Consider the following 13,897-nt stretch of genomic DNA (forward strand, 5'->3'; position numbering starts at 1 on the left):
TGGTGCACAACCATTACACAAGCACAAATAAGTACAGTTCTGGACAAGCTGGGATATGTGCCATTAGGCAAGGGCAAGCAGGCGGCCAGAGAGCCCTGTGGCACCAGAGACCAGCACTAGCCCAAGAGAAGGGGCAAGTCTACGGGGCAGAGCGGACAGCAGCAGTCTGGGCATGCAAGTGTTCTTGAGAAAGGTGTGCTGGACAGTAGGAACCTCATGATCCAAGACGGGCACAGGGTGTTGGCCGGACAGCCAGGGTTGCTGTTTTGCCAGAGCTCCTGGAGGGGACTTACAGGGACAGGGCTGGGAAGGGAGGTAGAGCAGGTTTGCACAGGAGCCTTGAGAATCATGCTAAGGAGTCCACTGGTGATCAATAACATGGGCAGAGCTGTGGTTTAGGGTGGGATAGAGTGAGCAGAACAAACCATGTGATGTCCTGGAGTGGGTGGGGGGTGTTGGGAGGCAGAGACAGGGCTTGGAAAGCTACTGTAGTAACGGAGACAGACCCCCGCGAGGTCTGGCAATGGTGCAGAGTTTCCGAGTTTGGAGAGAAAGCAGTGGTGTGCAAGGGGGTGACAGCTGACGTGCTGCATTGCTAGGAGAGACTCAGCAGGGAGGACAAGGCGAGGAGGGAAAAGCAGAAACCTTAGGGAATGTTTCTATGAAGAGGAGCCAGGAAAGAGAAGGGTCCCGGTAACAGAGGATGAAGAGGTAGGAAAGAGCTTCAGAAAGGGGGGGGGGGTCCTCCACAGAGTCCAGGGCTATGGGGCTGAGGACAGCTAGGTCTGAAGCCAGAGAGGTCACTGGCCACTGAAGAATAGGGACAGGGCTCAAGAGAGTGACTTAAAAAAAAAGCCAGCTTGCAGGGACCAGAGAGTGAGTGGATTTCCCCCTCTGCCTCATCTGGCTGCTGGAGGACAGGACAGAGGAGGGCAGATCAATACGCAGCTATTCTTAGCTGGAGGCCTTGGTAAGCCTAACCAGCACAGGATCCGAGGCACCTGCTGCCCTCCCCCTCCACGTGGTCACATCCTCCCGGAGATGGATGCGCTCATCTTGCCCCAAGTCTTCCCCCACCATGTCCACCCCCATCCTCACACTTGCTTCGAACCTTCTGGCACACAGAAAGCAGCCAGGGCGGCTGCAGCCAGCTGCGGGGTGGTCTGAGGTCCTCAGGGGAGCCTTCTCCCACCGCCCCATGTTAAATCCCCTGAGGCCCCATTATCAGAGACCCATTCCTTTGGCCTCTTCCTTTCAGCTTCTTTGAAATCATCCCCAGTTCAGGGGACTGAACAGACTTGCCCAGAATATGAAGAGGCCCTCTGGATGTGGAGCCTGGACTTGGCAGAGGCGCTGAAAGGTGTGGTGAGAAGGTTGGGAGAGCCAAACCCGAGACCCAAGGCCACCAGCAGGCGTCAGCCCTGCCGGCTCCGGGCTCAGGGCGGGGCTGGGCCCTCTCGGAGATGGCCCGGGCCTCCGAGGCCGCCGTCCTCCCTCACCCAGTGCGCTCAGTGTCTCCTCACCAGGTCTCACCTCAGAAAGCAAGAAAGGAAACAGTGAGGGCTTTCTGGAGCCGGCCCCCAGAGGCCTGTCTGTGCTGGGGAGGTCAGAGGGACGGAGGGAGGGGCCGAGAAAGGCAGAGAAGAAAGCAGAGGCAGGACAAAGGGCTCGGTCCACCTTTGAAGCTGTCTCTAACCCGAGCCAGGGAGGGTGGGGTGGGTCTGAGGGCCCGGCTGGGGGGAGGCAGTCTAGAGTTTTAAAGAATGTCTTAAATTCCTGCGGAAATCAGCAGGATTGTAAGAGCCCCCCCCTCCCCAACACACCTCCTTCCCAGCCCCCTGCCCCCCAAGTCCAGACCTCCACACCTGGGGGCCCCAACCCTTTGTCCTCAGGTAATTGCTGGGCGTTGCCTCTGTGTTTAAAATCCCATTGAACTCTCCAGTTATCAGCTGTGGCTCCGGACCACCCTCCCTATCCCCCCCCTCGGAAAACGACCCCCAACACATCTCCCGCAGTCTTCACCAGGATTAGGGCTCTTTGTGATGGGGTGGGGGGGGGGAGGAAAGCAACCTGGTGCAAAGCAATTATGACAAGCCGGGGGAGAATGTCTGTCCTGGGGCCCGGGGGACCTCCCTCTTGGCTACTGGCTTCTCAATTGCCCAGGGTTGGGGGTGTCAGGCTGCTCCAGCACCAGCAGAGGAGAGGGAGGAGAGGGGAGGGGAGGGGAGAAGAGGGACCCCCCCACCCCACCCCCACCGCCACCGCCTAGGACTGCGGCTTCACCCACCTCCCGTTCTGACGAAACCAGGCTCCTCCCTAACTTCCCATTCGGTCTCTATTTTTAGGCCATTCTTGGGGAAAGTGGGGAGCAGGGAGGTCTTTATCCTTCTTCCGCTCTCTCCATGATACTTCCCTCCGACAACTTCCCAGAAGGAAGAAGAAGGGGAAACTGAGGCCGGGGGGTGGGTGAGGTTGTCCAGCCCCAGAAGAGCGGCCTGGAGGCGGGGGTGGGGGGAGCCCTGCTGGGAAGGGCTTTCCCCTCCGCGAGATTAAGAGCCGGCGCAGAGGAGGGAAGGGGCGGCTTTATGGCCTCTTGGTTCCACTCCCCAAAAGCACACCTGGAGGCGTCTGGGAAGGCCCACCCGAGAAGCCGGCGGCGGGGGCGCCCTCCCCCTCCCCTCCCCCGCGCCCGCCGCCCCTAATTGCGACTTCCCCTCAGGTGTGGCCCCCGCCCCCGCCCCCCGCGGGGACCCAGGGAACAAGAGGACGCATTCTCGCCCCCGTCCCCCTTCCGCCCGCCCGCCGGCCCCTCCCCTCCCCCCTCCCCCCCTCCCCCGGCCTCACCGCGACGCTGCGATCCGGCTGCCGGCGGAGGCTGCGGCGTCGGCGGGGCTCGGTGCGGGGCCTGCTGCTCCCCCGCCCCCCCGCCCCCCCGCCCGGCCCGCGGGCTCGGGTCTGCGTCGCCCCAACAGGTAGCTCGGGACGCGCCGCGCAGCCAGGAAACCGGAGCCCGCGCGGAGGGAGGGGCCGCCAGCCTCGGCGGCGCAGGTGCGGGGCCTTCCCCGGCCCTCCCGGGCCCTCCCGGGCCACCCACGCCCGCGTGCCCGGGCGCCCCTCGCCGCCCCTGCACCTGCCGGGCGCGCCCGGCCCCGCGCCTCCCGGGGAGGCAGCTCCTGCGCGCCTTGGATCCCTCCACTCCGCCTTCAGATGACCCGTTTGCAGGAAAATGGTTTTATTCTGGGGCTCCAAGTTGGGGATGGGGGTGCAGGCCTGGGTGCTGGAATGTGAAAAATGACCATCCCTCTTTTTTTTTTTTTCCTCTCTCTCTCTTCCCTTTTTCTTTTCTTTTTTTTTTTTTTTTTTTTCCTGAAACACACACACAGACAAGTCCCTTCCTACAGTCTGGCCAGGAGGGATTTGGAGGCTGGGGGCAGACTGAGGAAGACTCCGCAGGCAGGGTTTAAAGAGGGCCTCCTCCAGGCGGCGTGTGCCAAGGCCCGGAATCTGCTGCCCTGTCCACCTGCTTCGGGGAGCCCGAGTCCCGTCCCGCTGCAGCTCCTGGCCCCGGGGGTCTGCCCCAACCTCCACCCCCCTGTCGGGTCTGGGGCGGCTGCCCTGAGGCCCCAGCCCTGGTCTGTGACAGTCCCGCCCCATCCAGCTTGAGGCCTCGCTGCTGCTCCTTGGTCCTCAGGGTCCCCCTTGGGGGGCTCCGGTTCCCTTCCCTCCACCCCAGCCCAGTCTTGGGATTAGGAAGGGAAGGGGATGGGAAGGCTGGTGAGGGGCCGCTGCCCCCTGTGTCCCTGACTACGTCAGGGGCTGTGGCCTCCGCGTGCGCTTGGTCCGGCGGGTGGGGGCCGAGCCCACGAACTCGAACTGCTTCTGCCTCTCGGCGTGGTTGGGGAAGGGCAGCTGGCCCTGGTAAAGGCGCTTGATGAAGTGGGCCTCTCGCTGGTTCTGGCGGCTGCGAGACGCCTGGCGCGGCCGGCCCTGCCTCGTGAAGGCCATGAACCAGCCCTCGTGCCGCGCATTCTGGAAGGCGGTGTAGTTGTTCTCCAGCACGATCTCCGTGAACACGCAGTCCTTGCTCTTCCCGCTGGGCTGTGGTGGGGGAAGGGGGGAGAGGGGGGGCAGTTTGTCCACCCGGCCTGTCTGGCTCATCTGCCTTTTGGACCCGTCTTGTAGGACCAAGGAGGGAGTGACAGGAGCTGTAGGCCCAGGTGAGATGGCCTGGTGAGAAGGGTGCCCTTTTTGAAGAGGCCAAGGTGGGAGAAAGGAGCAAGCGTTGCGTGGAGTCAGATCTGAACTTGAATGCGGGCTTTGGCAGTGTTTAGCTATGCTGAGCCTGGCTCCTGGGACGTGGCATCAAGACCAAGGTTATTCTGCAGCTCAGTGCCCACCCCGTGGGCACTCGGGCCACAGGAATGCTCCTCAATATGGGCAAATGGTACTGCTGGGTGCAGGGAAAGGAGGCAACAGTCTTTGATGAAGGGGCAAATGTGTACAGAATAGAGACTGTCAGGAGCCACACAGCCCCCCGTTTGACCCTATCGATAACCTTGACACTATGTCCATTTTCATAGATGGGAAGACTGAGGCTTGACCAAAACTAGCAAATATTTGGTGAGAACAGCCAGAATCGGAAGCCAGGATTGACAAATGCTAAAGGAAATGGGACTCTCTCTACACGACAGGGCCGGACCTGCCACTGCGGAGTAGTCACACTAGCAGGCGGTTACACGAGTGGGCAGTTAGTGTACCTTGTCCTGGTGGGGGATCCTGTGGACCCAGTGACCTCGGGGGAGCTTGTGGCCTCCTCTAGATGCACACTCGCAGCCCTGATCAGCAGTTAACCCTCAACACAGGGGGCTGCAGTATCACGGAGGTGCTACAGTGCTGACTCGTTGATGTTGGGGGCATACCCCATAAATCAGAGCCAAAGAGCCTCATGGATCAGTAAGTGTCCTCAGAGGACTTCTAGACCCACTGGGACTCATTTAAATGGAAAAAACAGAGAGTGGCTGAGTGTTGGGGGGTGAGGAGAAGCAGTCCTGGCTTGGGCCCAGTAGAGGAGAGTGGGGTGCTGTGGGGCACGCAGTGAGATCGATTCATTCAGCCACTGCCCCCCCCTTTTGCTCCCAGGTCTCACCTTTCCAATGAGCTTGCCCCTCTTGTTCATACAGATGTATTTCTCACTCTCAGCACCCTTGATGCGCACACGGCTTCCAAACGTGTCCGTCTCCACTATGAGTTTGGCTATGATGGGGGAGGGGGAGAGAGACCTCTGTCCATCGGGGATGCCAGCTCAGGGCTGTGGCAGGGCCCCCCCCCCCAACCAGCCTGACCTCCGAACTTGGGTGGGGGGCACCGGGAGGCCCTCCTCCAAGAAGCCTCTCCCTGCTCTCCCACTCGGCCCTGCCCTGGCCCAGGATCTGGGGATGGACCAGGTTAGGCTGGCCGGTGGTGTGAGTGGCCTCTGGTGAGGGCTGGGTCTCACCAAACTTGTTGCCGTCCTCCGCGGTGGCAGAGATGCGACGCCCGGTGACCTGCACGTGCTTGCCACTGGTCCGGCTGTAGAGCTGGTACTCACGGATCTGCCGCCGGCTCAGCTGGTCGGTCATGGCGCCCTGGTCCCTCACGTACTGGTTAAAATTAGGAGACGGGTGATTCTCCCCCTTTGCGGTTACCAAGGGAAAAATAGTGTCAATTTGCTTTGGGTGACACCACCACGGGTCCATCCAGGGGAGAGGGGTGTGGAGGTGAGTGTAATAGAGGCAGGCCATTTGTCCTGGGAAGCAGAGGTGCAGGGGAAGGGTATCTATGGCCATGATCTTCCCAGGCCAGTGGGTGAGCCAGTCATGATCTCTTGGCTCTCCATCTGCCCAGGCTTGGGGGACACTTGGTGGTCGAGTGTAGACCTGGAATCGTGACTCTGGTTGCTGGAAGGAACCTTCATAGTTATGGTACCCAATTTCTGTGTTCTATGGAGGAGGTGCCCCGGGTGACCCAGCTAATTAGAGACAGAAGCCCTGTTGTGCCTCTAGGATTGGAGCTAGTCTCTTCTCCAGAACGCCAGGGTCTTGACTCCATTCGCCAGGACAACCGGATTTCTCCTTCATCCTCCCCACTGGCCTTGAAGGATCCCATGCCTGGCATAGGCGCAAACACGCGCACGCATGCACAAACACACATGCGCACACAGCAGCTGACCTGTTAGGCTTACCGGGGAGCATTATAGGGAGCATTGTTTGGGTTCCTGCAAGTTTCCCCCCCCACCTCCCAGGTATTTCTTTTCAGCACTAACTGTGGAATCCTGAGCTCCTGCCTGGCTTCCCCCTGCCCCTCAACTCTGGGTGCTCAGGGCCCTCAGAGAAGCCCGCCCCCCTTTCCCTGTTCCTTCCTGGTCTAGGAGTCAGGGAGGTTGAGGCTGCACAGCAAGAGGAGCCATCAGCAGTGGCCCCATGGGCGCCAGCCTGTGCCACAATGTAACAGAGGCTCGTGGCCAGTGGGGGCGATGCTGTTGCCCACTCCGTGCTTTCCCGGTTCCACCCACACGTGGTGCAAAGCCGGGACGAGTACCTTCTCTGGCCAGTCTCTCCTTCCCTATCTACAACACTGAGTGGGAGAAAAACAGACCACTTCCTGTCCTCTCTCTCCAGTAAGGTGCAGACCAGATGACATTTCTCAGCTGCTTGTGACAGCTTCAACCCTAGACTAAACTGTCTCTCTGTCCACTGGATCCTGCTGGCCAGACTCCCTCTGTCCCGCGTCACTAAGGCCACCTTTATCCCAGGCCCAGTCACAGCCACCTAGGCGACCTGGGCCCAGATCAGCATCTGTTGGAGGCCACTCTTTTGTGGAGGGAGGAGCAGGAGCAGGAAGGATCAGCTTTGAGGAAGGGGGTGGTGAGTGCTTGGCTCCAGGCTGACCCTGTAACCTGCTCAGGGTTAACCCTTCGTGTGTGTCACTGCTCATTTCCGACTCCAGAGAGGCCATAGGCTGGGGTGGCCACCGGGACCCCCACCTATGAGAGCAGGGTCTGGAGCCTCAGAGCAGCAAAGTGTGCCCCGCACCCCATCCTGGAAAAACCTGAGGCAGGCATTTGGGGTGGGGGCCTGCCTCCCTGCCAGTGGGTGGGGTCTGGCTGGCCCGGGACCCTCGGTGGGGTCGGCCTGGCCCCAGCCCCCCAGCCTCCTGGCCCAGGTTCAGGCCCTCCGCCCCTCTTGGCGGGCAGCCTCCTTCTGGCTGTCTGTTCCAGGTCAGGAGCAGGGAGGGCCCCCCCGAAGCCCCCTCCTCTCCTTGTCCCCCTTCAGGCCCTGCACAAAAGCAGCCCCACGCCCCCCCCACAGCCCACAGCCCACAAGTCGCTCTCCCCGCGGGACCTGGCCTGTCCCTTTCATGTTCCCGCTGCGGGGGCACCTCCCCTTCCACTGCTGCAGACAGCTGCTTGTCAGACGGCCCCTCAAGCATGGCTATGGTCCGGCCTGCCGGCCCCCCCTCCAGGGGGGGCGAGGGGGCACTTCAAGGGGGAAAGGACAGCTTTGCCACCTTCCCTGAGTCCTGAATGGGGCCTCAGCCAGGCCATAAACGCCCCGGCCAGCCTCACCATTGTGCTAATTCCCCTTCCAGAACAGGTTGGGCCCACCCCCGGCCCCCTCCCGGCCAGGCTGGGGGCTTTCTTCTTGCTCTCCCTGGATGTGTGAAGCAAAAGGCCTGGAACGGGGGCTAGAGCAAAAGGGGGAAGGGAGGGGGGGGAGTTGTCTCTCTCTCTCCCACCCCCCCACTGCTTCAAAGGCAGCCCCTTTCCTTCTCCCAGAGAAAAGGCATTTACCTTCAAAAAAAGTCCCCACTGGATATGAAGAGAAGCGGGCCTCTGGCCTGGGAAAGCCAAGCGATCTCTCCCCAGAGCGGTTCTGGACGAGTGCATTTTAATAGCTGCACTTTTATGGAGGATCACAAAAAGGGACCGAGCCTCGCACAGGGGGCTGAGGCTTGGGGTGGGGGTATGTGTGCATGGGGGGCTGACACGGGGTGGGGGGAGTATGGAGATACAAACCCTGAATCTTGTCCCAAACAAACCTCTCTGGGCTTGACCTCATTGCCCTGTAGGTAAGGAGTCACCTCGCCTGGGCTGGGCATCTGACTGCCCACGCAATCCCCAGCACGGTGACTCCCCGGGGACATCCTTGTTGTGGGGACTGGGGTAGCCAGTGGACACACAAGTGGTTTTCAGGGACCTCCAAGTATAAGCCTCACCTGAGCCAGAGCCTCGGCCCTGTACCTCTCACTCCAGACTCCATGCATTTAGCTTTTGGGGGAACCCATGTGGCGGGATGGAGAGAGAAGCAGATACCCCAGGACAAGTAGGGAGGGTCATGGAGGAAGGACAGATAAAGACCTCAGTCAACCCCCAAACCTGCCTTAGCCCCTTCTTCTGGCCTCCAAAGGCTGACACCATTCCCCCCCTCCACCTCAAAAACCATCTGGGTCCAGGGAGAGGCCAGAACCTGGCTCTGTCGGCCCAAAGGAGACTTACCCCCGCCCCAGCTGGGTGGGGTGGGAGAGATGGGGGGAAGCTAGTGGGGTGGGGCACCCGCCTACCTGGGTTTGACAGCAGAGAATCAGTAGCTGCAGGCACCTGTGTGGGAAGACAAGGCAGGCGCTGGTGTGGGTGCCAGCAGTCAGCCCAGGGCGAGCACCCAGTCACCACCACCCCCGCACCCCCCCACCCCTCCGTGTGGGAGTCCCGGTAAGATTAGGTCTGCCCCAGGCTGGAAATGGCAACAGAACTTCGGCCCAGAGAGGCAGCGCACTTACAGAGTGAGGTTGGGCAGCAGGCGGGTGGCTCCCATCGCCGGAGAGATTTCTTGGGGCGGTTGCCCCCCTGCCCCCAAACTCAGGAGCAGATATGGGCAGTTCCCCAGGGGTAGAGTCCTAGAGAAGCCAAGGTCTCTTCAAGCCACAGGTTTTCAGGGGGGAGAGGAGGAGAGAGAGGGGAGGAGGAGGAGAGAAGGGAGGGGAGGAGGAGTGGGGGAGGAGGGCGTAATTGGGAGACTGAGGTGTGAGGTGTCCACCTTCCCGGCCAGTGAGCCGGCAAAGCAGCCGCTGGCGGGGGCTCCCCGAGCACAGGGGATGGAGCTGCTGGCTAAGGAGGCTGCCCCTGTGGTCTCCCAGGTTTTTCCTGACCCTCAGACCTGGACTGGAGGGCCCCTCCTCCCCTCCCAGGGCCAGCTTCTCCTGCCCTCAGGTCTGATGCCCCACCTCCCCAAGTGGGAGCCAGGTAGCATTCCGGGGCCAGGGGTTGCTGAGTCTGGCTCTGGGGGTGGAAATTCCCAGAAGCAGCCTTAAAAGGAGGAGCCTCCCTCCAGGGGGCAGGCGGTGGGCTTGGCTAGGAGCGCCTGCTTCCACTGCCTCTGTCACCCCTTGCCCCCCCCTCTGCTGTCTGGCCACCGGGATGGAGGTGTTAAGGCTGTCCCGACTGGCAGCAAATAGTGGGTGCAACAGGTTGGGGGCCAGGGATGGGGGACAAGGTGCAGGTAGGGCTGTGGAGGGACCCCGAGGAATCCAGAAAGCTGGCCTGCCGTCTCAGAAAAGACAGACTGGCGCACTGGCACCAACTACTTGTCTCTGGGCCCGGGACCTTTTTCTCTGAGAGATGCCTCCTGAGAGATGCCTCCTCACGTCGGAGGACCGCAGGAGATGACTGCACCTAGCAGACGTCAAAGGCGTCCTATGTCCTGGGCCTCGCTCACCATCCACCGCCCGGGCAGCAGCCACCCCCCGGGCCTCCACCCCAGCCTGGCGGCAGCAGCAGCTGCCTGGAGTGAAGTGCCCACCGGCCTCTTCACAGGACCCCTGGTCCTGCCCTGCCGGTATTACCCCATTCGACAGAGAAGGAAACTGAGGCACAGGGGTATGTAGTTTGCTCAGAATGACCCAGCTAGTGAATGGTAGGTAGATCCAGGTTCCTAAAGTCAGTGCTCTTTCTATTCCACGTGGGTCTCTCTGGAGCCTGTCTGCTGTGTGCATGCCCTCCAGGCTTCAGTCACCAAGGTCCTGGAAGCTGGTGACCAGGAACTCTAACTGTTCCTTCCCCACGGAAGGTGGGTGATGGTGACTGTAGAAGGGAGCTCGTGCTTCTGGCTTTGGGGGGGATCTCTGAGGGAAGCCCCTCCACCCCGCGTAGGGAAGCAGAGCTCACACATCAGCTCTGGGCTCCCCGGATGTCTAAGTGCCCCCAGGATGGAGAGAGAAGGGGAAATGCTGGTTGTGGATATATTTACCTAAAGAGATGAGCAGGAGGGCGAAACTCTCACCTCCAAGCCTCCTTCTCACCTTCCTGAGCTACGTCAATCCACAAAATTGTCTGCCACCCCTCCCCCCCCACAGACCAGCCCCAAGGCCACCTCCTGGCCACCTCCAGCTGTCCAGCCCCAGCACCTGGCTCCCAGCTCCGCCCCAGCGCCCTGCAGGGGCTCAAGGCCCTGTTGAGCCTGCACTGGCCTGGGGGTGCAGTGGTAGCCCTGTCCCTGGGGGAGTCCAGGGTTGGTTGGAACCATACTGGAATCATAGTGTCAGAACCAGAAGGGGTCTTAGACATTCTGCATCTGGTCCAGCCTCCTCACCCACTGGTGAGGCCCAGGGGGGTCTCGCAGCTAGTGAGTGAGTGGCGTGACTCGGACAAGCTACCAGGTGCCCAGACTCCCAGTCCAGTGCTCATCATTTTCTGAGCATGCCCCAGCCTGAGCTGCTTCTCTGCTTTCGCCCGGTCATTTCCATTTTCCACATTTGTTCCTTTTGGGGCCCAATTTAAACTCTGTCTCTTCTGTGGAAGCTCCTGAATTTACGTCTCCGTCTCCGCTGTGGTTGGTGCTTGCTCCAGCTCTGTCTCCTGGGGAGCCTGTGACCTCCCCCATGTCTGGCCAGCTGCTAGCTCCCAGGTGGGGGACTCAAGGCAACCCCCTCCGGCCCTCAGTCCTGGGATGACAGGTGAGAGAGCAAGTGCTGGAAGGACAGTTCAGGCTTGGAGTTTGGGATGGGCAGGTGAGCTGGGGGATGGAATTAAATCAAGCGTCAGGTGTGGGGAGTGCCACCTAGCGCACTGTCTGGGCTCCAGTCCTCTGCCCTTTGAGCCTGACTGCCTGGTTCCTGTCGGTGGGGGAGGGGCATGTTGTCACTGGCCAGCCCCCCAGCCCGGCCTGGGTCTCCATGGTAACAGATGCCAGCAGTCAAGCTTGGCCTTGGGGCTCAGCCAGGGGCCTGTGCCAGGGGGCTCTGGGGCATGGCTGGGTAGCCAGTTTCATGGTGCGACATCTGCTCCTTGTCCCTTCCCATTTGTGCACCTGCAGGCCTGGCTTTCTGACTCAGCTTGCTCCTTTACCCCTATGGGAAGGCCAGTGCTGGGCTCCAAGAGGCGAGGCAGCATGGAGAGTGTTCCATGGATTTTTCTCCCCATCCCCAGGTCCTGTCCTCTCCGGGCTGCGTGACCCACCGCAAGTCCCTTCACTTCTCTGGTGTCAGCTTTCTAATTTATAAATACGAAATGGCCATTACTGATGCTGTCAAAACTGCCACCACCACGAGCATCAACTGAGGTGGACGCTCCCTGAAAAGTATCAAGTGCCAAAAGAGTGGGGGCAAGGGGCCTAGACCCCCTTATGGGTCCAGATTCAGTTTATCTCAACTTTGACCCACTCTCTCCCTTGACTAGAGGGAGCTGGGAGGCAGAAGGGTCGGGTTCATTAACATTTATGGGGGGAGGTGGCAGGAGGTGGTAAGGGAAGTGAGAAGTAGCCTGGGTTGCCTTGGTTAATCCTCACCCCCCAGTGCCAAGTTCAACACCCCCCAGCTGAGGCGTCTCACGCCTGCTCCTTCTAACAGCCCAGCTGGTGCAGACACAGAGCCCGCAGAAACCACCTGCAGACCTGCCACTTGTCACCACCTGCTTCGACCCCAGCCCACCCTTTTCCTGTCGAAAAACAGAAGGGCTGGGGCTGGGGCTTGGGCAGGGCAGGGCACAGGGGCCCTTACAATACGGGGAGCCCTCCATCCTTGCCCTGTGATCCCTACTGCCTGCCAGCACTTGGAGATTAAATCAGCTGGTTAGCTGTTGTGGACCCCGGGCCGGGTCTGCTGGGTGGAGGCAAAGGGAAGTGCCCCCCGCGAATCCCTGCTTCGCTAGAGCTGGCTGGGGGCCCGCCCCTGCCAGGGTCCCAGCTCCCCGGGGGACGTCATGCCCACTCCTGCTTTCCGCTTCTGAGATGTCCTACCTCTCTGGCTGCTGTGAGGTTCAAGACCAGAGCTGGTGGTGGACCCTGGCTCCTCCACTAGCTGTGCGGCCTTGGGGGCGAGTTGTTTTGCCCCCCTGTGCCTCACTTTCCAGGCCTGAGAAACCGGGTTACTGTAGTGAGGCACTCGGAGCAGCACATCACTCCCAACACCTTATTACTAGAATCATGGCAACTTCCTTTTTGTTCAGGCTTCCAAGCCTGCGCTTTCCTCAGGCCCTTTTGCACTCTTGGCTTCTGCTCCTACGAGGGTCCTTCTGGCAGCTACTCACGAGGCCGGCCGCCCCCTGCTCGGCACTCTTCTCCTTTGAGGCACTTCCTCTGATCTCAACGGTACTTCTCCAGCCTGGAAGGGAGCCTGTTTCGCTTCCTCCGAAGCACTGGACAGTAACTGACATTTTATTGGTGGCTTTGGTTTCCACTAGACTGTACGTGACTTGATGTGAGGGATTTGTCTACCCTGTGTCACGAGGCCATGGTGAACGCCTGCTGCCCACCTGGAGCCAGAAGTGAACTGATGTCTCCTGTCACTATCTGGGCGACCCGAGTTCAGTGGCTCATTCTCATTTGTCAGAGAGGGTGCACAATGCCTACACCCGTCTCCCGGGGTGTAGAAAGCGAGCAACGAGAACGGTAGCCCTACCCTCCTCCATCTCTCTGGCATGAAGAGAAGCTGAAGCTGAACAGGAGCACTTGGGCCTGGCTGCTGACCTGCCTGTGCAGGCATCAAAGAGCTCCAACCCTCTGGGGACCCTGCCTAAGGATCCTGGAGAGAGGCAGGGCCATCTCCCCATTGGCCCACTTTAGGTTTGGCCAGTGGGAGTGTGGGGAGGGCCAGGGAGAAGCCCAGCAGTATAACCCCAAGTGGGGGCTCTGTGTGTCCTGATGGGTGAACCAGGCTCCAGGCCTGGGAGAGGGCAGGAGGCCAGAGCCACGCAATGGGTCATTCATCCCCTTGCCTATTCCCCCACTGCTTTCCCTGAACACTTTGGTGAACCCTGTTCCGTGGCTCCCAGAGCTGCCCTGGGAGAGCCCTAGCATGGGAGTCCACCTCCTGTAAGAGGCCCTCTATAGCCTCTGAAAAGCCGGCCTCACCTGCCCTGTCTGGGAGGGTTTCCTTGAAAGAACAGGCCTCTGGGCTCCTGCCTGACACAGATCTTCACACAAATGAGCAGGAGCTCAGCCTGAACAGGATGCAAGCCTGGAGAGCAGAACTAGCATCGTGCCTCTGAGGTTCCAGGAGACGTTCTGTGGACTTGACGGTGGACAGATGTGGTTTGGGCCAGGAGAGAAGATCCTGAGGCCAGTCTGACAGGGGCAGGCAGCTCTGGCCCTTTGGTTTGGTCCCTGGAACACCAGCCAGCCAGAAGGGAGTGTGGACACCGGAAGACCCACACCAGCTGGGGCTCCCTCCCTCAGACCAGGGGCAGAAATTTGAAGCTGGGCAAGGGGTTGAGATACTTGTTTTTCCCCCCCAAAGCTGGGGGTGGGGGAGGGTGGGAGTGGGAGGGACTTTGAGGATGAGGGAGGGAGATAAAAGAGTAGAGCAGAAGCCTGCTGGCTGGGCCACCAGGTCGGGGTGTGCTGGCCCGTGGCCGCCCTCTACCGGGAAC

The 13,897-nt window shown here is 60.6% G+C and overlaps 1 protein-coding gene across 2 annotated transcripts; it reads right to left on the minus strand.

Annotated features, from left to right (window-relative positions):
- Positions 1-3,250: 3,250 nt before the first annotated feature.
- FGF17 (fibroblast growth factor 17) lies at positions 3,251-13,717 on the minus strand. 2 transcript variants are annotated; one of them, XM_038573897.1, is made up of 5 exons: positions 8,815-13,717; positions 8,599-8,635; positions 5,495-5,639; positions 5,147-5,253; positions 3,251-4,098 (listed from the first exon to the last, which is right to left on the minus strand). In XM_038573897.1, the coding sequence occupies exons 1-5, from the start codon at positions 8,847-8,849 to the stop codon at positions 3,805-3,807; spliced, it is 618 nt and encodes a 205-aa protein (XP_038429825.1). In that variant the 5' UTR covers positions 8,850-13,717; the 3' UTR covers positions 3,251-3,804. The 2 variants fall into 2 exon arrangements, with proteins under 2 accessions (XP_038429825.1, XP_038429824.1); XM_038573896.1 differs by having other exon boundaries at positions 5,495-5,672.
- Positions 13,718-13,897: the final 180 nt, after the last annotated feature.

The sequence above is a fragment of the Canis lupus genome, chromosome 25, assembly GCF_011100685.1.
Source record: "Canis lupus familiaris isolate Mischka breed German Shepherd chromosome 25, alternate assembly UU_Cfam_GSD_1.0, whole genome shotgun sequence".
Classification (NCBI taxonomy): Eukaryota; Metazoa; Chordata; class Mammalia; order Carnivora; family Canidae; genus Canis; species Canis lupus.